This window comes from Oryzias latipes, chromosome 23 (genome assembly GCF_002234675.1).
Source record: "Oryzias latipes chromosome 23, ASM223467v1".
NCBI classification, from domain to species: Eukaryota; Metazoa; Chordata; class Actinopteri; order Beloniformes; family Adrianichthyidae; genus Oryzias; species Oryzias latipes.
The window spans coordinates 228,793-256,220 of NC_019881.2; the positions used below are offsets into that span (position 1 = coordinate 228,793).

The 27,428-nt window shown below is 44.0% G+C and overlaps 1 protein-coding gene across 6 annotated transcripts in view; it reads right to left on the reverse strand.

The window, feature by feature from the left end:
• The window catches only part of celsr1 (cadherin EGF LAG seven-pass G-type receptor 1), a 154,310-nt gene that overhangs the window by 40,704 nt on the left and 86,178 nt on the right, over positions 1–27,428 (reverse strand). For all 6 annotated transcript variants that reach the window (XM_023952120.1, XM_023952121.1, XM_023952117.1 and 3 more), the window contains 16 exons: positions 18,414–18,580; positions 15,895–16,080; positions 15,714–15,827; positions 15,459–15,633; positions 15,241–15,382; positions 13,537–13,657; positions 10,457–10,640; positions 9,331–9,432; positions 6,831–6,925; positions 6,555–6,764; positions 4,318–4,501; positions 4,086–4,229; positions 3,396–3,585; positions 2,706–2,873; positions 2,493–2,619; positions 2,216–2,416 (listed from right to left, as the gene is read on the reverse strand). In XM_023952120.1, the coding sequence (XP_023807888.1) occupies positions 2,216–2,416; positions 2,493–2,619; positions 2,706–2,873; positions 3,396–3,585; positions 4,086–4,229; positions 4,318–4,501; positions 6,555–6,764; positions 6,831–6,925; positions 9,331–9,432; positions 10,457–10,640; positions 13,537–13,657; positions 15,241–15,382; positions 15,459–15,633; positions 15,714–15,827; positions 15,895–16,080; positions 18,414–18,580 (2,510 nt within the window). The remainder of the gene's footprint in view (positions 1–2,215; positions 2,417–2,492; positions 2,620–2,705; positions 2,874–3,395; positions 3,586–4,085; positions 4,230–4,317; positions 4,502–6,554; positions 6,765–6,830; positions 6,926–9,330; positions 9,433–10,456; positions 10,641–13,536; positions 13,658–15,240; positions 15,383–15,458; positions 15,634–15,713; positions 15,828–15,894; positions 16,081–18,413; positions 18,581–27,428) is intronic.

Consider the following 27,428-nt stretch of genomic DNA (forward strand, 5'->3'; position numbering starts at 1 on the left):
ATCTTGTGGACTGGGAGGGTTACGGCCCTGCTGATCGACAGTGGGTACCTGCACGTCACGTCCTGGATCCGGCTCTGATCGCCCGTTTCCACCGTAGCCACCCTGATCAGCCTCGTCGGGGTCCGTCTGGGAGCCGGACTTTGTGAGGGGGGTTATGTCATGGATCAGCTGGCAGCTGCACCCTCCTCCTCCCCCCTCTGTGTGTTCACCTGTTTCTCACAGCTGTTTTCAGTTCCTGATTATGTGTTTGGTATTTAAGTTTCTGTCCTTGTTGTTTTCAGTGTCGCAGCGTCCTGTTTGTTCAGTGTCTCTGATGATTGTTTCCTCGAGTTTTTCGAGTAAATCTTTTGACTACACTACAGTTGGTTTCGAGTCCTTCCTGCGTTTGGGTTTTTCGGTTACGAGCCGTAACACTCCCTCCAGAGATTTTGTATGGGGTTGAGATCTGGAGACTGGTTAGGCCACTCCAGGACCTTGAAATGCCCCTCCCTCGTTACCCAGGCAACATGAATTTAGGATGGTTGTCCTGCTGAAAGACCCAGCCATGTTTCATCTTCAGTGCTGATGGAAGGAGGTTTTCATTCCAAATCTGACCATACATGGCTCCATTCATTCTTTCCTTTACATGGATCAGTCGTCCTGGTCTCTCTGCTGAAAAACAGCCCCACAGCATGATGCTTCCACCCCCATGCTTTACAGTAGGTCTGGTGTTCTTTGGATGCAGCTCAGCATTTTTTCTCCTCCAAACAGTAAATGGTAAATGGCGTATACTTATATAGCGCTTTCTACCTTCTTACGAAGGCCCAAAGCGCTTTACAGTCACAGTCCCATTCACCCATGCACACACACATTCACACACACATTCACACACTGATGGCGGCTCCGCTGCCAAACACTGGCGCCAACCTCCCACCAGAGGCAAGGTGGGGTTCAGTGTCTTGCCCAAGGACACTTCGACACATGGGCATGCAAGGCGGGAATTGAACCTGCAATCTTATGATCATGGGTCGACCGCCCTACCGCTGCACCACGGCCAGTAGAGTTCTAAAAAGTTCTATTGTGGTTTCATCTGACCATAGGACATTCTCCCAATCCTCTTCTGGATCATCCAAATGCTCTCTAGCAGACTGTAGACGGGCCTGCACATGTACTTGCTTTAGCAGGGGGACACGTCTGGCCCTGCCAGGTTTGAGTCCCTGGTGGTGTAGTGTGTTACTGATGGTAGCCTTTGTTACTTTGGTCCCAGCTCTCTGCAGGTCATTCACTAGGTCCACCGTGGGGTTCTGGGATCTTTGCTCACCGTTCTTGTGATCATTCTGACCCCATGGGGTGAGATCTTGGGGGGAGCCCCAGATGAAGGGAGGTTCTCAGTGGTCTTCTATGTCTTCCATGTTCTAATAGTTGATTTCTTCATTCCAAGCTGCTTACCTGTAGCAGATTCAGTCTTCCAGCCTGGTGCAGGTCAACAATCTGGTTTCTGGTGTCCTTAGACAGCTCTTTGGTCTCCACAGTGGAGTTTGGAGTGTGACTGTGTGAGGTTGTGGACAGATGTCTTTTCTATACATAACCAGTTCCAACAGGTGACATTAATACAGGTAACAGTGGAGGACAGAGGATCCTCTACAGAAGAAGTTACAGGTCTGTGAGAGACAGAAATCTAGCTTGTTTGTAGGTCACCAAATATTTATTTCCCGCCAAATAAATTATTTTAAAATCAGACAATGTGATTTTCTGGATTTTCTTTTCACATTTTGTCTCTCATAGTTGAGGTTTACCTATGATGAAAATTACGGGCCTCTCATCTTTTTATCTTTGTTCTATCCTAGGCACTTTACCATTGGGAGTTGGGTCATCTAGACCCACTACACAGTGCTCTGAACCTTTTTTCTTCAATGATTTGTGATCTTCACTGGTGTCCATGGATTACATGAAATCTTTCCACCTTTATCCACCTTTGTCATGGTAGGGAGAACACGCCAAATGGAAGGGGGGGTCATAGGATAGCACAAGGGTTAAGTGGGAGAACTTAAACAATTAAAAGCTGACTGAATACTTTTTTGCTCCTCTGTATAAACTGATATCAAGAACAATACAGGATGTGATTGTGGGGATTTCTTCCGGGTATAAGTATTTAGCCACTACAGATGAGTGTGTGTTTGGTTCACCCACAAAAGTGCAATGTGAAAGTGCAGCGAAGGCCAGAGGACTCACTAACCATGTTGTCGGTTTGGTTGATGCCCAGCAGGAAGACCAGCTCCGAGAAGAAGAGCGTGGCCACCAGGTTCCGGTGAATGGCGTGGAGGTTGGAGTGAAGGTGGCGCAGGAGGCACAGCAGGATAAAGGTGAGAAAGAGGAGGACCAAGGACACCAACACTGTGGTGTAGGTGACGATCTTCAGAGGGAGGACGTCTCCATGCTGCAAATACAAACTCAGATGAAGACGGATCGACAGTGGGAGGCAGGGTTTAGAGGGAAGCTGGAGGATTTCTGACCTCTCTCTTGGAAATGTCCATGAGCACAGCGAAGCTGGTCATGTGGTTACACTGGCAGCTGATGTGGCTGCTGTTGCGGTTGAGCACCTCGCAGCCTTTTGAGGACCAACCACCTGCACCCCCGTTCCTGAAAAGCACACAACCACACACGGCAGGTTCAGGCCTGAGAGAAAACCAATGCTCCTGGTAATGCAAACATGAAGACCAGCTGACGTGACGGAGTGGTCCCAGAACACGCAGATCGGCTTCGTCCGCTCCTTGGTCTCCAGAAGGGTGTATTGCAAAGTGATGGGGGGGTCCAGGGTGGGAGGCAGGGGAGTGTCCTCAGTGTAGACAGTGGCACTCACGATGGCCGTGTTTATGACTGGACGGTTGGGAAGCCTGCAAACCAAACAAAAACGTGCTAAGTTGGGTCGGGATACTGTCCTCGTGCTTTTAGACTGGAAATCTGCTTTAGTCATAATATCTCAATTGAACATCTTCACAATGACTACGGTCTCTCTGGGCCAGGTTTACATTGGTTTGATTCGTATCTTACTCGAAGAAGTTTCAATGTGGCTGTCCTAAAGCTCTGCTAAAAAATAACTTGTGGTGTTCCCCAGGGTTCTGTCCCTTGCCCTATTTTATTCATTTTGTATATGATTCATCTTGGGAAACTTATAAATCAATTCTGCCACATTTGATGTCATTTCTATGAAGATGATTTCCAGCTTTACTGCTCTTTCCCCGAAATTGATTATACAAACTTTGTTGAATTGCTTAACGAGCATTAAAACATTGTAAGGGCTTTCTTTCTACCATTTGTTGACTTTATTAAATAAAAGTCAGGACTGTCAAAGAATCTGCTGTGTTCTGATCAGGGATCCACATGTAAAAACGAATATGGGGGTTTGTCCGGGATACCTGAGGCTTCTGCGGTCGGGGTCGTATCTCTCTGGAAGCAGCTGTCCCAGGGACTTGTAAACAACAACCACAGCTACAGGCAGAGGGGCAGGTGGCTCCAAGTGGCGCCTTTTCCTGTTGGACACTGGGTGTTCCTCCTCCTGAAGGGGGGTGGTTTCAGCAGGAGGGGCAGGAGTGACCTCCAGTGTGTCTAAAAGAGGAAAGTAAAGTTCTACAAATGGTTTGATTTGATACTAAACTGAAAGCTAGAAAAATAATCAAATTTAATTGTTTTTTTAACTTAACAGGAAAAAAGCTTCAAATAAAATTTTCTCTTAATTTGGAAAATTAAAACTAAAATTGGATCATTTGTTTGTCCTTTTTTCTCTCTCAAATGAACCATTTTCTTTCTTGTTTTTGCCATTTTCTCCATTTGGGTATAGTAATGATTGTCATTAGGGGGAAATTTTCACATCCTGAGGAATTTTTTATGGTGCAAACGTTAAAGCCATAAAATCGACACAATTTTAATTGGATCGATTTTTGTTTATGCATTTATACATTTGTGTGCAAAAGTACCTGATGGAACTACTGGTGGAATAAGGTGAACTTCCTAAAGGGACTAGGTGACATTACCAGAAGGGTTATCTGGTGTTCATGAGTCCAACAGCTGAGGGGATCAAACCCTGCACATATCAGCAGCCGTCCTACCTTTATGGAGCTGAGTGTGAGCGGTAAACTTGGGGAAGCGGACGGAGGAGCCGAGCTCCTTGGCGAAGGACTCCCGGATGTCCTGGAAGCGCGGTAAGGTGGCCCTCTGTGGGTCTGACACATCCAGGTAGTCCACGGTCAGAACTGCAACAGACGGACCGGAGAAGACGGAGGCATGACAAGCGTCCTGTGATGCGGCACATACCTGCACACAGGTGCTTACAGCACTTACTCATGTTGTTGGTAACAATGGTAAAGGGCTTCAGGTAGGTCTTTCTGAGGTTTTGGGCCAACGTGTTGGCGTAGTCCTCAAAGCTGCGGAGCAGACGGGCGGTGCCCCCATCCGACCTCTGGATCTGCTCCCAGTGCTCCTTGGTGTTTGGATCCAGAATGGCACTCCCCGCTCGTACCAGGTTCTAGAAAAACAAAGAAACGTTACTCTGTTGCCAGGGCTGAAATAATCTGAACCGGATCAGAAACGGCAGATGGCAACAAAAAACCAGTAGAGGGCAGTGTTGACCACTAAAAGTTCTAAAAAACATCCACCTAGTTTCAAAAACAACTTTATCAGGAAGCATCTTTACATTTCATCAGGATTATTAGAGATAATTTTAAATTGAAGACCCACTCTGATGAAAATTGTGTTTTTGGTGTTTTAAACATGTTCTTGTTGTATTTTTCTGATGATGGAGGTCATTTTTAAAAAATTAAGCTTAAAACTGCATTTCCGAGTATTTTTTTATTCAAATTGTTGTACATTTAGGAGTAAACGAAAAAAAAAAAAAATTAGAAAAAGATCGCAGCCTATTTGTAACGCAGAATATAGGATGGCTGGGCCACAAGCTCCCTGCTCGGCTCCAGTCTGAAGCTACGTGTACGCCAGGCCGTGTGGCGCACGTTCAGGGATGAGCGTTTAACCCAAAGGTGTTAACGCTGAACAAGCAGAGAGGCTTCTTCTTTTAGTTGCAAAATGTCGCAATGTCGTCTTCACAGATCTATTCCGATGAATTAAAAACTTGGTGTTGTATCAATCTGGTCGCTCAAAACCGCAATTACAGTAAACCCTTGTTTATCGCGGGGGTTACGTTCCAAAAAGAACCCGTGATAGGCAAAATCCGTGAAGTAGAAACCTCTATTTTTTTTAACAATTATTATACAATTATATACTCTGTTATACATTGAAAAGAAAGAACAAACCATTTTACAGGCTCAAACATTCGTTTCACAAATCAAAGTACTTTAAAAACGTTTTTTTTTTTCAACAAATAACTTCTGTACTGTACTGTCAAATAATAATTTTAATCATCGATGTGAACAGAAGGCTTCAAATCGCGGAGATTAGCCCCGCCCACCGCGACCTGAAGAATTGGATTAAACGGGAGAAAATTTAAAATGATCATGAAAAAAATACAAAGTACAAACGGACAAATAGTGGCTCAGGTGTATTTCAATGCTCTTCAGTCTGAGAAGCTGCAGTGTATTCTCCTTCTGAAGCCCGCGGTGCAGCTGTGTTTGTTCAGGAGAAGAACATAGTGATTGACAGTTGTTGTCGCTCTTTTTCTATGGGTTTTAGAGAAACTTGAAATTGCAAGATGATTTGCATGTACGTAATTTGGAAAGCTAATTTACGTACGTGTACATATTAAACTGCAACATTATTGACGCGCAGGTAGAGAAGAAGCGGAGTGACTTTTTTAGCCAATCAGAATGCAGAACACAATGCACGATGCAAATCCGTGAAGTAGCGAAACCGTGAAAAGTAAACCGTGATATAGCAAGGGACCACTGTATTCATTTCTCCTCTATGATCAATTTTCAAATGGTTAGCTATTCCAGACGCCATCCATACGTCTCTACTAAATCCAAGTCCCTGATTGTTCATAGATCGACTGGTTCAATTCATGTTCAATGGCCGTGGATTTTGTATGTAAAGCCTGAAAACGGTTGTAAAAACGTACATAGCGATGTATAAAGGCGAGTGTTTTGAACTTTGCACTGACACGGACTTTACATTAGAAGTGGTTGCTGAACGTATGTTGCTGAGGGTAGCTGGATGCATCCACCTGAAGATGACTAGATTCACAAAGGTCTTCGTTTTCCTGGTCTGACTTGGGATCTGGATCTAAACTGTCCAGCTGGATAGATTTCATATCGATTGCTATTTTTGTTGCACCACTAATGTTAGCTTGGGGTGTGAGGGGCTGTAAGTTCGCTGTAGAAGGTGTAAACGGGGGAAAAATAGGGAGGGGCTTATTCTGCGCCAACAACTCAAAGGCCAGTTTCTAACGAACTGTCGCTGTGCAGAAACGTCCTATAAAACGACACAGGTTTTAGGGATTTAGCCTAAAAACGGCGTAATCATTGTCATAATTAAAAGACCACTGGGAACACATTTACAATCGATTAATCAAAAGATGATTGGAGTAGGTCTTTAAGGAAGTTCAACAGTTGTACGCATTTGTTTCAAACCTCGTTGAACTCTGCGTCCTTCGTGGCGGTGAGGTCAAATCCCGACTGTCGGCTCTCATACTGCAGCACCTGGTTCAGCAGCAGGGCTGCCGTCTTCACGTCGTTACCATAGTAATGCGGCGTGTTGTCGGTGGCGTCGCGAAGCAGACGCAAAATCTTCTTGGAGTGCTCGCTGTCCATGCGGGAGACGTTCCGACGAAGGACATCCACCTTAAAAAAACAAATCCTAAAATATTCCTGTGAAAATCATGAGGGGAGTTTATGCCAAATATTCACCAGTTTCCTGAGATGAGAAAAGGTGTCTGTGGTGCAGTTAAACAGCTCAGGTGACAACCAGCCCTTTTCATCACTGCAGTGACGGATGGCTTTACCTGAAACAGAAAAAAAGGTGTCTTTACAGGTCAAAACGAGCAAGAGGAACAGTTCTTTACAGCAGGGGCGCTCATCATGTCGGGATGTGTGGTTAGATAGCGGGCCATAAAAAAGATTTTTTTTTTTAAATGCCGTCCTTCCACCGTATTTACAGTCAAAGCTCGCCACCCATTGGAAAAGCTGACTCCAACATGCTCTAGCTCCTGGGATGCCTGGTTGATCCTGCCAATGCAGGTGCTTGTTTCCAAGATTAAGCCGAAAAAGATGTGAGTTTTTCTCCCTCCTCATCCTCAGAAAGGCGTTCGGTATCAGACTCCTAACTGTGGATCTGCCTGCTAATGCTTCTTATTGTTCTCCACTGGCCCAAGGTCAGTCATGCAAACAGAACCCAGAGCAGAAGAAACACGCAACGGTTTTGGTTGTCGGCCCACCGTAGAAACCCCCGCATCCGGTTAGAAAAACAGTTAAAGGCAAATGACAGAGAAACATTTTATCATGTCAGATTCACGAAAAAATCTGCTTTCATTATAAATCTGTATATACACTTGTACACTTGAAAAAATTTTTTTCTCATTATGTCATCTATCTATCTATATACCCAGGCTGTGTCCCACCAAAGTGGGGTAGCCTAGGCAGGGACAACATTCTTACCTCCCTTCTTCTCTTCCCCAAACCCTCCTCCTTCAGTGTGTGCGTGTGTGTGTGTGTGTGTGTGACTGGTCATTATGTTTTATATATATATGTATATATAAAAATATATATATATTTATATATATATCCTCAAAGTCACCTCAAAAGTAGCTTGCATGCCAAAAGGAAATGAGCACCTCTGATTTCCAGTTCAATTCCACTGAGAATCTTTTGAGATTTTAAACATTATTCTGTCCTTGCAGTTACTTTAAAAACATTTATTTTATTATCATCAGTCTAAGTTGTTATTATTTTAAACGATAAGTTTTTATTTCCAATTTCTCCCATATCAAAAATAGTTTAAAAAAAGACACTAGCTACATTAATAGCTTTAGAAATAATTAATATGTTGCCATGGTAACAGTATCTTAGGAAGTAATCAGGAACTTGAGAAGTTGTCTAACTGGTGAAAGATAAATGAGCTTTTGTTATTCAACGGTGTCCCACCTAAAGGGTTCTCATTAACGTAAAGGATTTTCTAGATGTTTCTCCAGAAACAAACCTTATCTAAAAATAGAAAATAAAAAAATGACTAAAGTATAGAGGTAATACCCACATTTTAACCCCAATAAAGTTAAACTTAAATGCCAAAACATACAATTCAGTAAAAAAAAGAGCAGAAAAACCTTCCTTTCCTTTTATATTTAATGTAAAAAAATAATAACTGTACTGTTAGTTCTAAAGTAGCTTTGAAAATTATGCTAACGTAAAACCTAAAAATGTATTTAAATGACATATAAATACTATTTAATACATATTAATGTGTTTTTTTCTTCACTATTTTTTGGAATTAGACATGTTTAAATAAATGAATTGAAATAAATTCACAATGAATGATTAGTGAACAGAAAAGTCATTCGTTGTTTTAATTCCCAAAGTTCTGGACTGAAACCAGCAGCTGTTGATCTTCTCTCAAACTAAGCATGTCTGAAAACGTTACCTTTTGGTTTCACAATTAGTCAAAGTGTTCCACTGGTTCTATTTAATGTCATCCTATCAACATGATATAAACAAGGAATCATTTATTTTTTTGCTAATTAAAATACCACTTTTGTAAAAGTGTTCCCAGGGGTCTTCTAATTGTGCCACTTTTAGCAAAATCCCAGAAACCCAGTGTTGTTTTTCAGGACATAGTTTCTGCAGACCGGCAGTAGTTCAGTATGAATGTACCTATGAGGTGTGGGCGGGACTATTGGGGCGGAGCAGCCCCTCCCCTTCCTGTTGCTGAGAGCTCTTTGATGACATGCTTTCCTGCTCGCAGAAATTGTGTTTGTTTTTTATGTCAGATTCAAACCAACACGGTTTTACCAGTTTGACATAAATATCTGCATAACTTGATGGTCCGTTCTTTCTGTGGCTCGTTGGTCTTGCCTTGTGGTAGAGTGTCCACCTTATGACTGGAATGTTGTGAGTTCAAATCCAGGCCGAGTCATACCAAAGATTTTAAAAAAGGGACCCAATGCCTCCCTGCTTGACACTCAGCATTAAGGGGTTGGATTGGGGATTAAACCACCAAATGGTTCCCAAGACACTGTGTCTGCAGCTCGCCACTCCTCCAGGGAAGGGGTCAAATGCGGAGAACAAATTTCACACACCTAAGTGTATGTACACCGGAGCAGGTGGATTAAAGTTTCATTCAAAACCCCAGAGAGTCGAAGTCCAACAAAGAATGTTTTTTCAAAAAACTGAAAGTAAGAAAAAAAGAAAGACGCACCGATGGATCCTCTGGGACAATCCATCGCAGCTGGAAGTCCAAACTTGGTTTTAGGCCACCAAATGCCAGCATCGAAGGCCCTGGGACAGCCCTCGTACACCACTGAGGAAAAGAAGGGACAAGATGAAACTCCACATTCAGGTGATGTTGCTTTGTGGGGGTTACCATCAGACCACATGTAGCCGTATGGGGGGGTACTGTGGGTTTTTGGGTGGTCTGGGCCCGTGGAGGGTCATAGAGGAGAATGGCTGCATCTTAAAGTGACCGTAGGTGTGACTTGCAGTTCCCTTGAGGCTCCAACGACCACCTCAAGATACGTCTAGAAAATGGAACGTACTATTGTGGCGGGGGTGGTAAGTGTATCTTGAAGTGCTGTGTCCCATACAGGTTTGCCCATTTTTTTGCCCGCAGACACCTCGTTGGGGCAGTTGGTTCTCACATGGGTTTTCTCCAGTGACAAACTGTGATCGTACAAATTTGATCTGTGCCTGCAGACGAAGACTAAATCCAGAAATGCAGTTTTCTCTCAAATACAGACCATCATGGAAGGCTGTAGATGTTTTGACAATAGATGTTTAGGGAATTCGTGGAGCAGCAGCTCCATATATCAGTGTAAACCGTCAGGTGGAACCAAAAAAAAACTTTTTCCATTTGTACCTTTCCTTTTGTTTACATGTAACATTTAAGTCATAAGTCAATCTATGTACAATTTGATGTATTAAACAGATGATTATATAAAAAATGAGACAGCCATGAAGGACTTGTGTTAAAAGTCCGATCACACCTCTGGAGGCCTTCATGATGGATGAGATGGTAAGACTACACTAACGGCTTCCATTCATCTCAACTGAGTTGTGGCCATCCAACGAGGCTGCCAAGTCACCGCCGGCCTCTTCTACTTGATTGGATGATGACAAAGATGCAAAGGCAGAGCCAGCGGATACAGTGGCAGTGTTTGTTTCCTCTTGGCACTTCCGTTACTTCCCAGTGGAGAAGGCAGAAGACATCCCACTGGTCTTATATGTCTTAATACCGCAAAAAAGCTCAAATAGGTTTGACTCCCCTTCCATCCCAGATCCACAGTTTCTGTTCATCAGCAGCTAAAATGTTGATTTGCTTCACGTACCCTGACATCCGCTCGGTGTGACTTCAGCAAAGGGGTTATCGCATCGATTGCACTGACGGCCAATGACTCCTCCTTTGCAGGGGCACTGACCAGTGACGGGGTCACAACTTCGAGACTCTGAGCCAACAGGGAAGCATTCGCAGGGGTGGCATGTGCTGTCCCCCTCTGGACGGTAGTGATTATCCTGCAGGGAGGAAGGAGTGGTGAGTGATTGAACATTATCTGCTGATGCTGTCGGACCAAGAAAAGACTGTTTTAGGTGAAATTGTTTGCAAAAACTCTGAGAACTTTTGGGCTTTTAACTACAAAAAGAAACTCTGACTGGAAGTCCAGTCAGAGCGTTGCCATGGTCTAGCCGTTGTCATGGTCTAGAGCCACGCCACACTTTAGCCTTGTCAAAAATCCCGCGGCACACCAGCATCCATTGGTGGAGACAGTTAAAGGCGCGGGACTTTTCCTAAAACAGCTGACGCTATGGCTAAATTGCGGTGCCGTCATTCTTATCAAGGTGTCTTTAATAGAATCAAATAAACACAAAGAAAAAAGTATTTTATGATCTTTCATATTCCTAACTTCTCAGTGCTTTATCAGGGCCTGTTTGGATGAACACAGAGCTGATATCCTGGAAATGGAAATGTTTTTGGATCAGTGAATGGGTCATTTCCCACGGCACACTAGCGTGCCACTGCACACTGTTTGAAAAACACTGGTCTAGCAGTTGTCATGGTCTGGCAAAGGATAGAAGCTCATCAGACTGCAAAACAGATTACAGTTAGAGCTGTGACAGTGTGGGATTTTTGATCACAGTGGTGATGAACTAGCAGGGGGTGCGGTGTTGCGGTGAAACCCCCCCCCCCCAAACACAAAATCCTCCGGCGGCTGCGTCGCAAATGGATACAATTACAACGCAGTTTTCTTTGTTAACAAATAACAGCAACAACTACCCATCTAACTAATGAACTAACCATATAGGTGTTGTAGAATGACTGTGTGTGTGTGTGCCAGCATGCTGTGTGTGTAGGAGGAAGGAGTGCACACGCGTGTGTTGGGGGTGCGTGTTGATTCTTCTGCTCTCTAGCTGCATGTGAGGCTTCACCTGTGCTCTCTGGTTCAGACATTTTTTCTCAGAATATCATATATTGTTCAGTAATAAACAGACTGCAGACACTTTGTCACCTTTCTGGTAGCCGTGAAGACTGATACCCATGAAGAACGCGGGGCAGGAGGCTCCGCCTTTGTTTATACAGACACGTAACGTTGCGCTGCACAAAATAGTTCCCAAACAAAACATGAAGTGATATTCATGGAAATCTAACAGTGTGCGTTCATGTTTGTTGTTACAGAGTGACTGAGAACAGTAATAAACCCCCCCAACACAAAATCCTCCGGTGGGCGACCGTGTCGCGCACTTAAGAACACACACAGCTTGTAATGGAAATGAATACAATGGAAATTAATAATTAGAATGCAGTAAATTTGTGGTATTTCCTTGCGAAACGGAAACTTCTGTTGTAGAATGAGGATGTGTGTGTGCTGCTGAAACCGCACACTAGTGTGTGAGTAGAGGGAGAGAAGGAGAACAGTAATAAAAGGTTTCTCCCAGAAACCCCTGAAGTCTGAACACAGGACTAGCAGAAAAGTAAATTATCAGCACAGATGAATGTGTTTAATGTGTTTATTATAGTTCCAATCACGCACCATATGCTGAACTTAAAAAAATAAAAAACAACTTTCAAAAATAAAAAAACGCGAGGTGATAAGGATATCACGGTTATTGATGCGGTTATCGTCACCCCCCGTAATTACAGTAAAGAAAAACTGTAGTGGATTAAAAGATAAAAGATTCCCTTAACCCCACATAGCCTTCTGCAGGATCCCAACTTTCCATAACCTGGTCGCTGTTTTCTGTCCAGTATTCCACAGTAGAAGAACTTTTCCTGCTCATTTCAAAATGGCCAATCACGAAACCTCAAAAACACTTTTGGCAGAAAAAACTTTAGCTAATTTTGAAGACAGCGAGGTGAAGTAGCCCTCGAAGCACAGCCTCATGGGATATCTTGCAATCCTTTGTACACTGGGTTAAATTTGTGCCTTTAGTTTATGCTGATAATGAAATAATGTTTTCTTTGTAATCCATTTTTGACATGTTGTATTAGGTCTTCACTTTCCATTTAATAGTTAATATATTTCATGTTTAACGTTAATTCAGTGTTATTGTCTGGGATAAAGCTGCACTGAAAAGACATGAAGGGAGGAAAACATCTGACATTCTTGTGATAAAGAAACAATAAATCATTTGTTTATGAAGTTTTTGAGAAGAGTTTTACTGTTGTTGTACAAAATTAGGAAAACACTAAATAGTTTCTAGAGTAATGATATTTGATTTAATTCATCAATAGGCTACTTAAAAGAAGCAAAAGCAGGTTTTGAAAATCCGGCCGCTCTCATATGTTTCACGAGGACTTTTATTTTACTTCACTTTGATCATGATAATGAGTTATCAGTAAGTTTGTGTTTTTTCCCTTCCTTCTTTTTCTGCTGTTTCTTATGTTTAAGACAAATAAAGGAGGGGTACACAATCCCCCATGTGATCTCCTGTGGTCGTTCATGAAGTTCAATGGGAGTCCACTATCTTACATTTTGATGTAATATCACTAAAACTTACTTCGATCAAAAAGGTAATAAATAAAGAATGATTGATTACTTCTAATCACAGCCAATCAATCCTTGATTCCCTTTTTGTGGGACCTGCTGGCTTTTAGGTGACTTTTGGGCTGGAAAAGCATGACTCTATCTGGCAACACCGTTTTCTGGTGGCTTTGCTCGGCAGCAGTAAAAGGGAAACCATAATGCCACACTTTTCTTTTTTGTTGGATTGTAAGAAATACAGTGACACAATATTACGAATGTGTGGCTCACATTCAGACTGATGTCAGTTTAGCATCATGAGCCTCATTGATGAAGAGGGAAAGACCAAACTAAAGTCTATTTAAGACATCTTACAGAAACAATATTTATAAAAAATGTAAAAATCTTAGAAGGAGGAGAAAGTGATGACTGAGCAGAGTGGTTGCAGTCACCTTGCAGCGACACTCTCCTGTGGTTTTGTTGCAGTCTTTGTAAAAGCCTTTGCTCGTATCACAGTTGCAGGGGCCACACACCGGACTGCTCCACCACCCCGAGGGGCACGACTTCTCCACTCTGTGGGAAAGAGGGCGGTTCAGAACATTTACCCACACCACTGTTAGTGTTCCCACCACCCTTCCCGTCATCCAAAACTGAGAGCCTTGTTAGTACGTTTTCCTGCTAGCTTACAGCCTCTGACACCCCCTACCTGACAATACAGGTGCAACAAAAATAGAAAGCAATATCAGAGCTATGAAACCCAACAGTTTTCAGTCAGATAGCGGCTCAGACGAGGAAAACAAAGACTTAATGGATCTGTTCGTCCACAAGTAGAGCGCTGCAGGAGAGTATCTCCAACGTCATAAAAAACTCTTTCTCAAACACAATTTTTTTCATCTGCTCCTGATTCACATGGATTTGAGTAAATAAATGCTCAGAAATGCAACTTTGATCTTGATTTATTTAAATATGTCCTCCATTATAAGACAAACATGTTAAAAAACATTTTTATCAGACTTGGCCTTTAAGTTTAGTTATTTCCATGTTTCCAACCTGCTCAAATCAACAGCTGACATTCTGGTTGGACGATCTCCATTCTATTCTAAACTTGCCCTACTCTAAAAAAAAGCTGTTATGTGATCTGATAGGGGACAAGTGGCAAAATGAGGGCAGCAGACAAAACACCTTTACATGGTTAGTCATCCATGGCGGGGGAGAATCCTGCGCGAGGCGGGAAGCCTGTCGTGGGATCAGGGTTCAAGAGGAAGAGACAGGTTCTCTGTTGAGAGTTAATTCGTATCAACTTTTTGCATCTGCACACAGCAGTTTCCCTCATTACTGCAGTGGATTCAGTGGATTCATCCAAACTCAGATTACAATTTAGCAGCTTTACAGGAGAGTCGGGCTGAAATTCTTCCCCTACAGCTACATTTAGTCCTCCAAACGGAGAAAAAACCTTTTTACTCTACAGGCATCTACGTTGCAGACCGACCGATATTTCATGCGGGCCATCCACGTAGGAGTTTTGTCTACAGACAGATTATGGAGTTTAATGTTATGTAGACACTGGGAATCTGTGGTGCATCTTTGAACGTGCTTTAGCATATGATGTTCACGCTGGACTGTTGCTACCCAATACTACTGCATGTAGTATCAGGTAGCGACTACTACCGCACTGCTGCATACGGTGACATTTTGTGAATCTTGCAGGCAGGTTTTTCCTTTACACCTCTATTCAATTTATGAAAGACTTGGTGTCATAATTCCAGCCAGGCACTCATCACAATTATTCATTTCTCGTCCATGATACATTTTCAACCGGTTGGCTGTTTCTTGTTTTGAAAAGAATCCTAACCATCACTACCAAAAGCAAGTCCCTGATTGGTCAAAGTCTGACTGTTACCCTTTGACGCTGTGAGCGCATGGAAACCTGAAACACGCACATACGTGTGTTTACATTGACCTTTCAATGAAGTGTTCATTCAAACATTTACGAGCCTGGTGTAACGTAGCATCCCAAAGTCCTTTTTCAATTTCAGGATAAATGTCAGACCTTTGATAACGTTGTTTGCGCCTCCCGAAGGCAACATTGGGAATAAACTTCTCCTGAGAGTCCTTGATAGTCTGCTTAAACGTACAAACACCACAGGGAGCCCTACTTGTTTTGGCAGTACTGTCCGTAGTAGTCCTGTCCACATTCGCAGATGTACCCGTGGGAGGAGCTTGGTTTGCGGACACACGTGGACACGTGTTCGCAGGGATTTAGCTGACACGCATCCATACAGTCCTTACCAAAGTAGCCTACAGGGCAGAGAGAGGGAGCGATGACACCTGAATCCGGTCAAACTGGACAAGTCTTTCTGCATTCATGTGTTACCTGGGTTGCAGACACAGGTGTGTGTGCTCCAGTCGTCATGGCAGTGGCTGTTCTCGGGACATATGTTGGAGTCACAGGGGTCTGCAATGCTGCAGCCATCTTCCACTCGAATCTTTAGACCCTGAGCTATGTTCGGGTTAGCCACATTGGTGGGTGTCTCACCCATTCGGACGCCCTGCAGGAGAGCATTTGACAATGAAGATGAAATGCAGGGCAAAGAACAAGAAGACATGATGGACAAAAAGCCACAATTACCTGTATGCAGCCAACAAATCCTCTCTTTACACGGTTTTTGTCTCCAGGCAGACCTCCCACATAGAGAGTCTGTAACTTCAGACCTGGAAGGTCGTTTCCGATCTCCACTGACTCCTGAAATGAACAGTTCAAATGTTTGGCAACAGAAGTCCTGCATGTGAAGTGAAGCCGGTGTCCATACCTGGTACATGTCGTAGTCCAGAGACACTGTGGCCATGTATTTGATGTCCTTCCCATCTTTGATGCTCCGCAGTTCCACCAGCAAATGGTGCCACTCACCATCACTGACGCCAACTTGAGGAAAACTCAGTGATGCCAGCAACTTCTGCCGAAGCCAAACTTCCATTCGGACCTGCTGTTCACTCACCTGGACATCGAAAACATGGAAAATTATTCATAAAGATTTTCCGTCTTGAAGCCCATTTCTACAGAAGCCTTATAGACCCAAATTTACATTTATGAACTGTAAGAGATCGGTTTCCAAGTAAGAAGTAAATTGGTGTAAACAAGATAACAACTTATATGAATAAGACATTAAATTATGAAGATTATTATTATCAATTTTAGATGTGTTTTTAGTGTTATTGATTATTTTTTCTACTATTTTAATTAAAGCTATAGTAACAAGGTGATTCCCACAGTGGACAGGTCAGGCTCTCCTCCATATGGACTCCAGGGGCCTCATTTATAAACGTTGCTTACGCACAAAAGAAGGTGTACGCCACTCTACGCAATAGTTGAGATTTATAAAAAGCAAACTTGACAGGAAAATGTGCGGTCCTTCACGCAAGCTCTGACCCAGGCGTACGCACAAAAACAAACAAAAAGAAATCAAACGAAAATTACAACAGAAATTCAAATGAACACATATTTGCAGAAAGAAAAGTGAAATATGTTCTGCAATATTGGCATGTTGTGCAATTCATCCTCATAAATAATATAGTTAACAGAACAAAATGTTGATTTACGGTATGCGCCCCTAAATTTCCTGGTTGTGCCCCTAAAATTTTCAGTTGGGGGCCACTGTGCTCCTAGTGAAAAAAGTTAGTCTGGAGCCCTGGACTCCCAGGAGGCGGGAGTCTGCTCCCCTCTCCATGCAGTCCCCGCTGATGAAGAGTGGCAGTATGTCCGTCTTCTTCTTCCTGTAGTCTATGATCACTTCTTTGGTCTTTGATGTGTTGAGGAGGAGGTTGTTGGTTGAACACCACCTTGACAGCCGTTCCACCTCATCTCTGTAGGCAGATTCGTCCCGTCAGAGATGAGCCCCACCCCTGTGGTGTCATCAGCAAACTTTACGATGGTGTTGCTGTGATGGGCAGGGGAGCCGGTACTGAGTCTGGGTGCAGAGCATGTATGATGTCCCACTCTGACTCTCTGACTGCGACAAGAGAGGAAGCCGCTGATCCACAGGCACTTGAACGGGGCAGTCCCAGGTCCTCCAACTTGGCCGCCAGCTTGAGTGAGAGGACGGTGTTGAAGGCCAAACTGTAATCCACAAAGAGCATCCTCACATGGCTCCAGATGGGAGAAAGCAGCCTGCAGAGCGGTTGCTATGACATCCTCTGTGGATCGGTTCGCTCTGTAAGCAAACTGGTGGGGGTTCAGTCCCGGTGGGAGGGCTGCTGTTATATGACTACAGACCAGTTTTTTTAAAGCTGTTGGAGTGAGAGCCTCTGATCTGTAGTCATTGAAGCTGGAGATGTGAGGCTTCTTGGACAGGGGAACCATGGTGGAGGACTTCAGGCAGAGTGGGACCGTTGACTGTGCCAGGGATTGGTTGAAGATCTTTGTGAAGACTTCAGTCAGCTGGTCCACACAATCCCTTAACACTCGCCCCGGGACACCATCGGGACCAGCAGCCTTCCTTGGATTGACTGCAAGCAGGGTCCATCTCACCTCATGCTCATCCAGGACCAGGACGGTGCTGCTGTGGGCTGTGTGGTGGAACTGGGGTGTCTGTGGTGTCGTTACGTCAAAGCGAGCAAATAAGAGTGACCACAGGTCACTGGTGTTCAAACCTCCCAGTCTGTCCTCTGAAGCAGTCCCGCAGCCGCTGGGAGGCGTCATCTGGCCATGTGGAAACAGTCTTTGTGATGGGGGGAGCTGTTTTCCTGAGTGGGATGTATGCAGGAATTAAAGTATGGAAAGGTGGTCAGACTGGCCCAGGTGGGGTAGAGGTCTGGCCCTGTAACCCATGATGATCCAGGGAGTTGTTTCCTCTTGTGGCACATTCAACATGCTGGTGGAATTTAGGCAGAGCTGTCTTCATGTCTGCATGGTATCAGGATCTTTGCTCTGCTGGAGCTAATGCATTAGCATTAGCATCAGGTGGGATGTACACAGCTGTAAACGGTAAACTCTCTTGGGAGGAAGAAGGGTCTGCATTTCACAGTCAGAAATTTAACAGGGAGCAATTTCTCATAAATGCCATGCAAAAATGACGACTTTCCCCAAAAATAACCGTATTGTCTCATTTTAAAGGTATTTTCAATGTATATTGCTTTATTTTCTGTTTGTGATCGTGTTTTTTTATTTGCATCATATTAAAGCTCAAATCTGTGCATTTTTTGTTTGAAATTGAAAAAATTCAAAATATCGTAAAAACAAGCTGAAGAAATTTTTTTAACACAATACTATGGATTCCCATTTATGGACTTAGGTGACCATTTAGATTCCATTCCAAGAATTTCAGTGTCTCACCATGAGGTTGATAGTGGAAGATGGTCCAGCGTTGACCTGCATCAGGGTCCCAAAAGACTGCCGGGTGCGAAACATGAGGCCCACGTACCAAGGAATCGCCACAGTGATGTCTGGTTCAGTCCAGGACACTAAAGCCTGTCCGTCAAAGAACTGAGAGGACGGCATTTCTGCAAAAAAACAACACGGGACAAACCAAATGCAGAAAACTGGGGTTTCCATTTCGTGTTGTGTTTTCTTTATGTGGCGTTCTTTAGATCCATCAGTGTTAATTGTGTATCAGAGCGACCCCAAAACATATTTATTAGTGAAAAATCCTGGTCCACTTTGAAGCCACACATTTAAGAGACAAAACCCTTTAACACAACGAGGGTCAGACTTCCACTGCTGTTTACTCTAAATGTTGTCACTCCCCAGGGCAGTTTTTAATTGCAGCCTGCAAAGCTTTACTCAGACACAAGCTGTAATTAAGAGTCGAAGCTTATATTTGTTTTTGGTAGCACGTTAACTCTAGTCTGCATTTCCCTAAACGTTAGTTTGCCAATAAAGCAGAAAATAGCAACAAAGGCAGCCACACCTCAACTTGTAAAGAAGCTAGCTCTTCACAAATCCAGCTAGCGCTGTCACAACTTTACTTTGAGCTCAAAAAAAGGCTGATATTGGCTACATATGCTCAAACAGCTGACACTATGTATATAGTGTAGAAGTAACTAGTGCCCGTGATTTTAAAAACAGTTTGGACACTCATATCACTTTTTCAAAAAAAAAAAAGCCAAATATGACATCATACATTATATCACCAAAAGTATTGTTCTCCTGCCGTGACTCACACATGAACTGAAGTCCCGTCCCTAACCCATAGAGTTCATGTGATGTTGTCCACCTTTAGCAGCTTCAACTCTTCTAGAAAGGCTGTCCACAAGGTTGAGGAGTGTTTCTAGGAGTTTCTGACCTTTCTTCCAAAAGGTCATTGGTGAGGTCACACCCTGATGTTGGTGGAGAAGGCCTGGCTCTCAGTCTCTGCTCTAATTCATCCCAGAGGTGTTCTGTGGGGTTCAGGTCAGGACTCTGCAGGCCAGTCCAGTTCATCCACACCAGACTCTGTCCTCCATGTCTTCATGGACCTTTCTTTGTGCTCTGGTGTACAGTCATGCTGGAAGAGGAACTCCAAACTGATCCCACAAGGTTGGGAGCTTGGAATTGTCCAAAATGTTTGGTCCACTCCTCTTCATCATCTACCTTCTCCCGCTTGGTCACATTTTCATATTTTCCAAAAACACCACATCCATTTCCATTGCTATGCGGATGACACCCAGCTCTATCTTTCCAGCCCAACTCCACACTGCCTCCATTAGCGCTGGTTGACTGCATCAAGGAAGTCAAATCCTGGTTCACCTCAGACTTTTTCATCCTCAACAGTAGTCACTCCTTCACTTCTCACATAAGCAACATCACCCGATCAGCCTACTTCCATCTACATCATCATCTCCCTCCCTCCCTCACTCCTCAGTCCACTGCTGTACTTGAACACAGCCTTGTCACTTCCTGCCTGGACTACTGTAACTCACTTCTGTTTGGTCTCCCACAGAAAACCCTACATGAACTATTGTTTTTTTTTTCAACTTGTCCTGTCCAACAGCTGGGCAGACAGATGAGAACTGAGGGCCTCTTGCATTGGACATATTGCATTGGTTATGAATCTTCTGAAAAAACAGAGGTATGTCTGAATAAACCCCTTTTGGAATTGGGGCCAAACTTTATGCATTTTAATCATATTTGAAATTCTTTTGTGTTGGACCGGACGGAAAAGGAAAGGAGGGAAGAAGAGAGAGGGATGTTAGAGAGGGGGGGATAGGAGGGTAGGGGTAAAACCATGAAGCAGCATAAAGCAACAAGCTACTGGATGTTTCTAATTACGGTAAGGTTAGGATTGTAATACAAATCTCAAAGGGCGGGGCCTGTCCACACACACTCAAATGTTATTCAAGTGTTCACACGCATACTTATGCCTTCAAACCAACTAGTGTGAAATATTTCATTCATTCAGTCATGCAAACTATTAGTGCAAAGGTGAGCTAACACCTGTGCTCAGGTGAATGTTTATGTTCTTCTAAAATGGATGGAGGAATGTGAAAAGAAGGAGTGACAGTGCCCAGCCACCCCCACACCAAGACCCCTGCCACAGCAGCAGCGACAGCCGGAACCCCCCAACGCCACACGGCAGCAGGCAGAGAACAACCGCCCCCCGAGCGACCACATCTGCTACACAGGCCAGGGCCAGCAGGACCGCCGCGAGGCCCCCAGAGCCAGAGAGCAGGGAGGCATGGGGGGAAAAAGAGCGACGCCCCAGTCCAACCAGGAGAGCAGCCCCCCCGCCGCGCCAGGATGGCCCAACGCCGGGCCCCACCTGAGAAGGGTGGCCACAGCCCTAGACAAGCACCCCATTACCACCCAGGAGTTCTGGGCATCCCCCCGCCCCAACCCCAGGTACGAGCCAGGACCCCCCAAAGGAGACCCGCTCTGCACTCCAGGCAGCCACCCACCCCACCCGGTTGGTCCAGGGAAGGAGCAAGGCAGGGGCCAGCCGCCCCGCCCACCCTCTATAGAATTCAACTGGTTCAAAATTCAGCTGCTCGTATCATCACACGCACTCCCTCCATCAACCATATCACACCTATCCTTCAACAGCTTTACTGCCTCCCCATCCCATACCACATTCAATACAAGATTGCTCTACACATTCAAAGCCTTTTACAACCTTGCATCTCCGTATCTCTCTGACCTCCTTCATGTGGCCACACCTGCTCTCTCTCTCCGCTCCTCTTCCTCTGTCCAGTTTTCTGTCCCTTCCGCCCGTCTTGTCACCATGGGGAGCCGGGCATTCAGTTGTTCTGTTCCCCGGCTTTGGATCTCATTCCCCCCTGACCTCCGCAACACTGACACACCCCCACATTTCAAATCAAAGCTAAAAACTAATCTTTTCCAAATGGCCTATTCACTTTAACAGAAACTTTTTCATGTTTCTATATACATTTTATTTCATTGTGTATGTATTTAAATTGTTGTTTTACTTGTTTACTGTGTTTTATATACTGTATATATGTTGTGCTGCAATGGAAACCATCAGCATCCTCTGACCCCTCTCCATCAGGTTACGTGGTCGACCACTTGGTGGCTGAGCTGCTGTTGTTCCCAAACTCTGATAGAGCTGACAGCTGACTGTGGGAGATTTAGGAGGACATCTCCTCTGGATCTGTTGTCCAGGTGGCGTCCTATGACAGTTCCACGCTGGAATTCACTGAGAGAGGAACATTCTGTCACAAATGTTTGTAGAAAACAGTCTGCATGTTTGACTGATGATTTTATACACCTGTGGGCAGACCGAGTGATTAGGACACCTGATTCTGGTCATCTGGATGGGTGAGTAAATACTTTTGGTAATGTAGTGCAAAAATGTAGCAAAATGAATATTTTCTAAAGACTATTTATGAACCCACCATGTTCTGATGAGGAAAAACGTGATGTTTTATTTAAAAAAATAATTTAAATACATGTTTTTACATGAAAAATTGTTCAAACTCAATACATTATGGTCTCTATTTGCCAATCCAGTGAGCATCAATACACACTAGTTTAGTTGATTTTGGAGATGTAGATTCGGACAGCCCTGGAATGCGGCAAACACACTACATAGTGTACTAAGTAGTGAGAATTGAAAGAATTCGGACATGACCATTGTCTTCTGCTAACAAGCTGTCTTAAAAAGCAGAGAGCAATCATTGTCAGGCTCTTGATAAGCTGAAATTGCAGCTCTTGAATATCTTTATACATTGAGTCAAACTTTATTAGATCAGATAGTACTGTCCTTTGTTTTCCACCGTAAATGTTGCCCAGCGTTCGCACAGATGCCTCTGTAGATCGAGGATCAGGTACACTAACTAAACACGTCTGGTTTGGTATTTACTTGTATTTTTATTTCAAGTTTTCCTAATTTGGTACCTCCAGATATTTTCCAAAAACTCGTTTGGTGGAACTTCTGCTCTCCTGTGACGTCATTTCCGGGTGAGCTATTCCCAGTGCTAGTCGTGTGTGACTGCTGTCCTCTTGTTTGGCATTAGCCTTACTACTATTGCTTACTCTAAGGGTTATCTGGGTTAATATTCACATCTAGTACCTTTTATTAGCGAATTCACCACTGTTAAACCGCTTGCTGTTCACTTTCTCATTTTGCTAAATAGACCACTTCTCTTTACCTAAACACCGCTAGCCTTAGCTTAGAACCTAGCATGGCCACCACTCCTTCCGCCTCTCCTCCTCTCTCCTGCCCCATGTGCCATATGTTTAGTGATGACCCTGCCTCCTTTAGTGAAAATAGCGGTAGTTGTGTTAAGTGTAGTCTTGTGTTAGACTTGGAGGCCAGGCTGGAGCAGTTAGAAGCGCGGCTCCGCACAGTGGAAGCTAAGCCGGCTAGCCAGGTCGTTACTCGTAGCGTGGGCCGCGCTACCAGGGCTAACTTAGCTAGCACCCCAGTGCCCTCCCAACAGCCGGGAGACAGTCAGGGGTTTGTACCGGTTGGGAGGAAACATAGTGCTAAACGCAAAAACTTAGAGCACCCGAGACTCCACGTTAGTAATAGGTTCTCCCCCCTCAGCGACACACCCGCTGAACACTCAACTCTGGTTATAGGCTCTTCTGAAGTTAGAAACGTGGAGCTCCCAGCGGCTACAGTCAGGTATTATCAGGGGGCCAGAGTTGGTGACATCGAGGGGAACCTTAGGATGTTAGCTCAGAGTAAGTCCAGGTTCCGTCGAGTCGTGATTCACGCAGGCGGTAATGATGCCCGACGGAGACAGTCAGAGGTGGTTAAGTTAAACGTAACTTCGGTGTGTAAACTGGCTAAGACGATGTCCGACACTGTAATTTTCTCTGGTCCCCTGCCGAACTTGGTCAGTGATGAAATGTACAGCCGCTTTTCATCATTTAACCGCTGGCTTTCTAGATGGTGCCCAGAAAACGGCGTTGGTTTTGTGGATAACTGGAGCGCCTTTTGGGGGAAGCCCGGTCTCATGCGGAGAGACGGCGTCCATCCCACCCGGGACGGTGCCGCTCTTCTTTCTAGAAACATTTCTGCTAGCCTTAGTCTGTTAACCTGACGATCCAGAGAGGAGACCCGGGCGCAGAGCAGCAGTGGAAAACGCTCCTCTGAGCCTCCCTTAGGGTTAGTGCCGGTGCAAAACCCATGCAGGGAAAGTCAAGCAGGTCCTAGCTTTAGCTTATGTGCTGAAAGACAAATGAAAGGAGCGCGTCTTAGAAACCTTAAAGTGACAGACAGCAGTTCTCACAAGCAGAATTATGATGTAATTAGATGCGGTTTATTAAACATTCGATCCATTTCCTCCAAGTCCCTCTTAGTCAACGAGTTAATTACTGATAACAACCTTAGTCTTTTAGCCTTAACAGAAACTTGGCTCCATCAGGATGACTATGTTAGATTGAATGAAGCAACCCCCCCCACTTATGCTAACTATCAGAAATCCAGGATTTCAGGGAAAGGAGGTGGTTTGGCAGTAATATCACAGTCTAGCTTACTTCTCAGCCCTAAAGTTAAAAATGCTTATAATTCATTTGAAAGCATCATATTGTCTTTAAGTCACCCAAACAGGAAAACTCGAAAACCTGTTTTACTCATAATTATTTATCGCCCCCCCGGCCCATATTCAGAATTTTTAACTGAGTTTTCCGACTTCCTATCGACTATTGTCTTAGATTCTGATCAAATTATAATATTAGGGGATTTTAATATTCATGTTGATGACCCCAGTGACTGCCTAGGAAAGGCTTTTGCAGCTTTATTAGATGATGTTGGTTTCACCCAAAGTGTGAATGAACCCACTCACTGTCATAAGCACACCCTGGACCTTGTTCTAACCCATGGTATAGAGATCAACCAGCTGAGTGTCCTTCCTCTTAACCCCATCATTTCTGATCACTTTATGATTACCTTCCAGTTTACATTAGAACATCCTTCTGCCCCAGTGAATAAGAAACAGCTTAGAAGAACCTTAACTGACCGTTCTGTGTCTGAGTTTAAACACACAGTTCAGCCAGTACTTAGTGATATTCTGAGAAAATACTGAGTCCAGCTCCCATAGTATCAGTCCTAGTATAAATGACCACTTTGTTAATGATGCCTTACAAGCCCTCAGGAGTACACTCGATGTTGTTGCCCCCTTGAAACCTAAGTTCGTCAGACAAAACCGAGTAGCACCGTGGTTTAACGCTGAAACTCGTTCTCTTAAACGAGAAACCCGTAAGTTGGAAAGAGAATGGCGCCGCTCCGGTTCAGAGCAGTCTCTGGATATCTGGAAACATAGCCTATTAAATTATAAAAAAGCTCTGCGTAGAGCTAGAAGCCAGTACTATTCAACCTTAATATCAGAGAATGGAAATAATCCAAGATTTCTTTTTAGCACTATAGCTAAATTAACTCGCAGTCAGAGCTCAGTAGAACCACATGTTCCTGTTTCTCTCAGCTCTGATGATTTTCTTACATTTTTCGACAGTAAAATCTCAAATATTAGACATAAGTTAAATCAAGTTATTCCTACTATCAGCCCAGATCAGGCTGAAGCGGTAGAAATGGAGGCATCCATAGAAACCTCTGTAACATTAGACTGCTTCACTGCTGTGGATCAAGCGGAAATAACATCAATTATTACGTCCTCCAAATCCTCAACTTGTCTGTTAGACCCAATTCCCACTAGACGTTTTAAAGAAACTTTTCCCCTAATTAATGATCCCATATTAACAATGATAAATGCCTCTCTGGAAACGGGTTACGTGCCACAGTCTTTTAAATATGCAGTTGTTAAACCTCTTCTGAAAAAGCCCAGTTTGGATCCTAGCATCTTGGCCAACTATAGACCGATATCAAACCTCCCCTTTATTTCTAAAATCCTAGAAAGAGTTGTAGTTAAGCAGCTTTACTGCCACCTACAGGACAACAGCCACTTTGAAGACTTTCAGTCAGGGTTTAGACCTCACCACAGTACGGAAACTGCACTAGTTAGAGTCTCTAATGACTTGTTATTGGCCTCAGAAAAGGGTCTACTTTCTATTCTGGTCCTGTTGGACCTCAGTGCTGCCTTTGACACTATCGACCACAGTATTTTACTCCATAGATTAGAGCAGGACACAGGGATCAGAGGATCTGCTCTCCAGTGGTTTAAATCCTATCTGTCCGATAGGTATCAGTTCGTTAATGTAAATGGCCATTCCTCTCAGTGCACTCGAGTCAACTATGGAGTCCCACAGGGCTCAGTCTGGGGACCGATCCTGTTTACGCTTTATATGCTACCCCTAGGAAACATAATGAGGAAACACAGCATTAATTTTCATTGTTATGCCGACGATACGCAGTTGTATATATCCATGAAGCCTGACCAGAATGACCAGATAGAGAAACTGAACGCCTGCATCAGTGACATCAAGACCTGGATGACAATTAATGACCTCCTCTTGAACCCAGAAAAAACTGAGGTCATTATACTAGTTCCTAAAAACCTCAGAGATACTCTGTCTGCTCAGATAGTCTCCCTGGATGGCATAAGTATAACCCCCAATTCCACAGTTAGAAACCTTGGGGTTTTACTTGACCAGGATTTATCATTTAAGGCTCACATATCTCAGGCGTGTAGAACTGCCCTTTACCTGCGGAATATTGCTAAGATCAGAAATATACTTTCTAAGAGTGATGCTGAAAAACTCATCCATGCATTTGTTACGTCGAGGCTGGATTACTGTAACTCCTTGTTAGCAGCGTGTCCTAAGAGTTCCTTAAGAAGTCTCCAGCTTGTTCAGAACGCAGCAGCTAGATTGTTAGCTGGAACCAGCAGAAGAGATCACATCACTCCTGTGTTAGTTTCGCTCCATTGGCTCCCAGTTGATTCCAGAATCAAGTTCAAGATCCTCCTGTTAACCTATAAGGCCTTACATGGAATGGCCCCGTCCTATATTAAGGACCTCATAGTCCCTTACCATCCAATCAGAACACTTCACTCACTAAATGCAGGACTGCTTGTGGTTCCTAGAATTAGTAAAAGTACGGTTGGAGGTAGAGCGTTTAGCCACCAAGCCCCTGTCTTATGGAATAAACTCCCAGCTCATGGAAGAGAGGCCGACTCAGTTTCTACATTCAAAGCTAGACTGAAAACGTTCCTCTTTGGACAGGCTTATTGTCAGACTAGTTAGTATTCAGAGATTATTTAACTTAATGTTAGTTTGTTTAAATTAAACTTAATAAAAACTATTTCTTTTAAAAGGCTGCTAGAAGTTGAAGCTGGGGTAACTATGGTGCTCTGGGGTTCTTTCCTCTTTTCTCATCTACTTCTACCCTTCCTCTCTCCTCTATTCTTGATCATTATTCATCATTCAGTTCTCCATGTCTCTGTTTGGTGCAGTGATTCATGTATTGTCCCTCTTTTCCTCTCCCCTCCTGGGGAGTGGGAGTGCTTCCAGACTCCAGTTGTTTCATCCGTGCTCCTGTTCCTGACCGAGTACCTCGTCTCTGCTCCTGCTCCTACACCTGGCTGTGGTTCCTGTCTCCGGCTCGACTCGCGCCTTTGACTGTCCCCCCAACCACGGCTGGATGAAGCTCGTCTGCTGGACTTTATATATGTAGTTGTAGATTTAGATAAGTTAATTCTTCTCTAAGAGTTCTGGTAAATCGCCTGTCCGTCCTGGGGGAGGATCCCTCCTTCATGTGGGCACCCCTGAGGTTTCTTCGTTTTTTCCGGAATCCGTTTTTTTTGGGAGTTTTTCCTTACCGCGAAGGGGGGTCTAAGGGCAGGGATGCCAGTATAGCTTAGTTAGTTTGTTAGTTCATTTTAGTATTTTTCTATTGAACTCTTTGTATTCATGATCCTTTTGATTTCATGTTTTACTTCGAAGCCCATCGAGACGACTGTTGTTGTGATTTTGGGCTATACAAATAAAATTGAATTGAATTGAATTGAACTT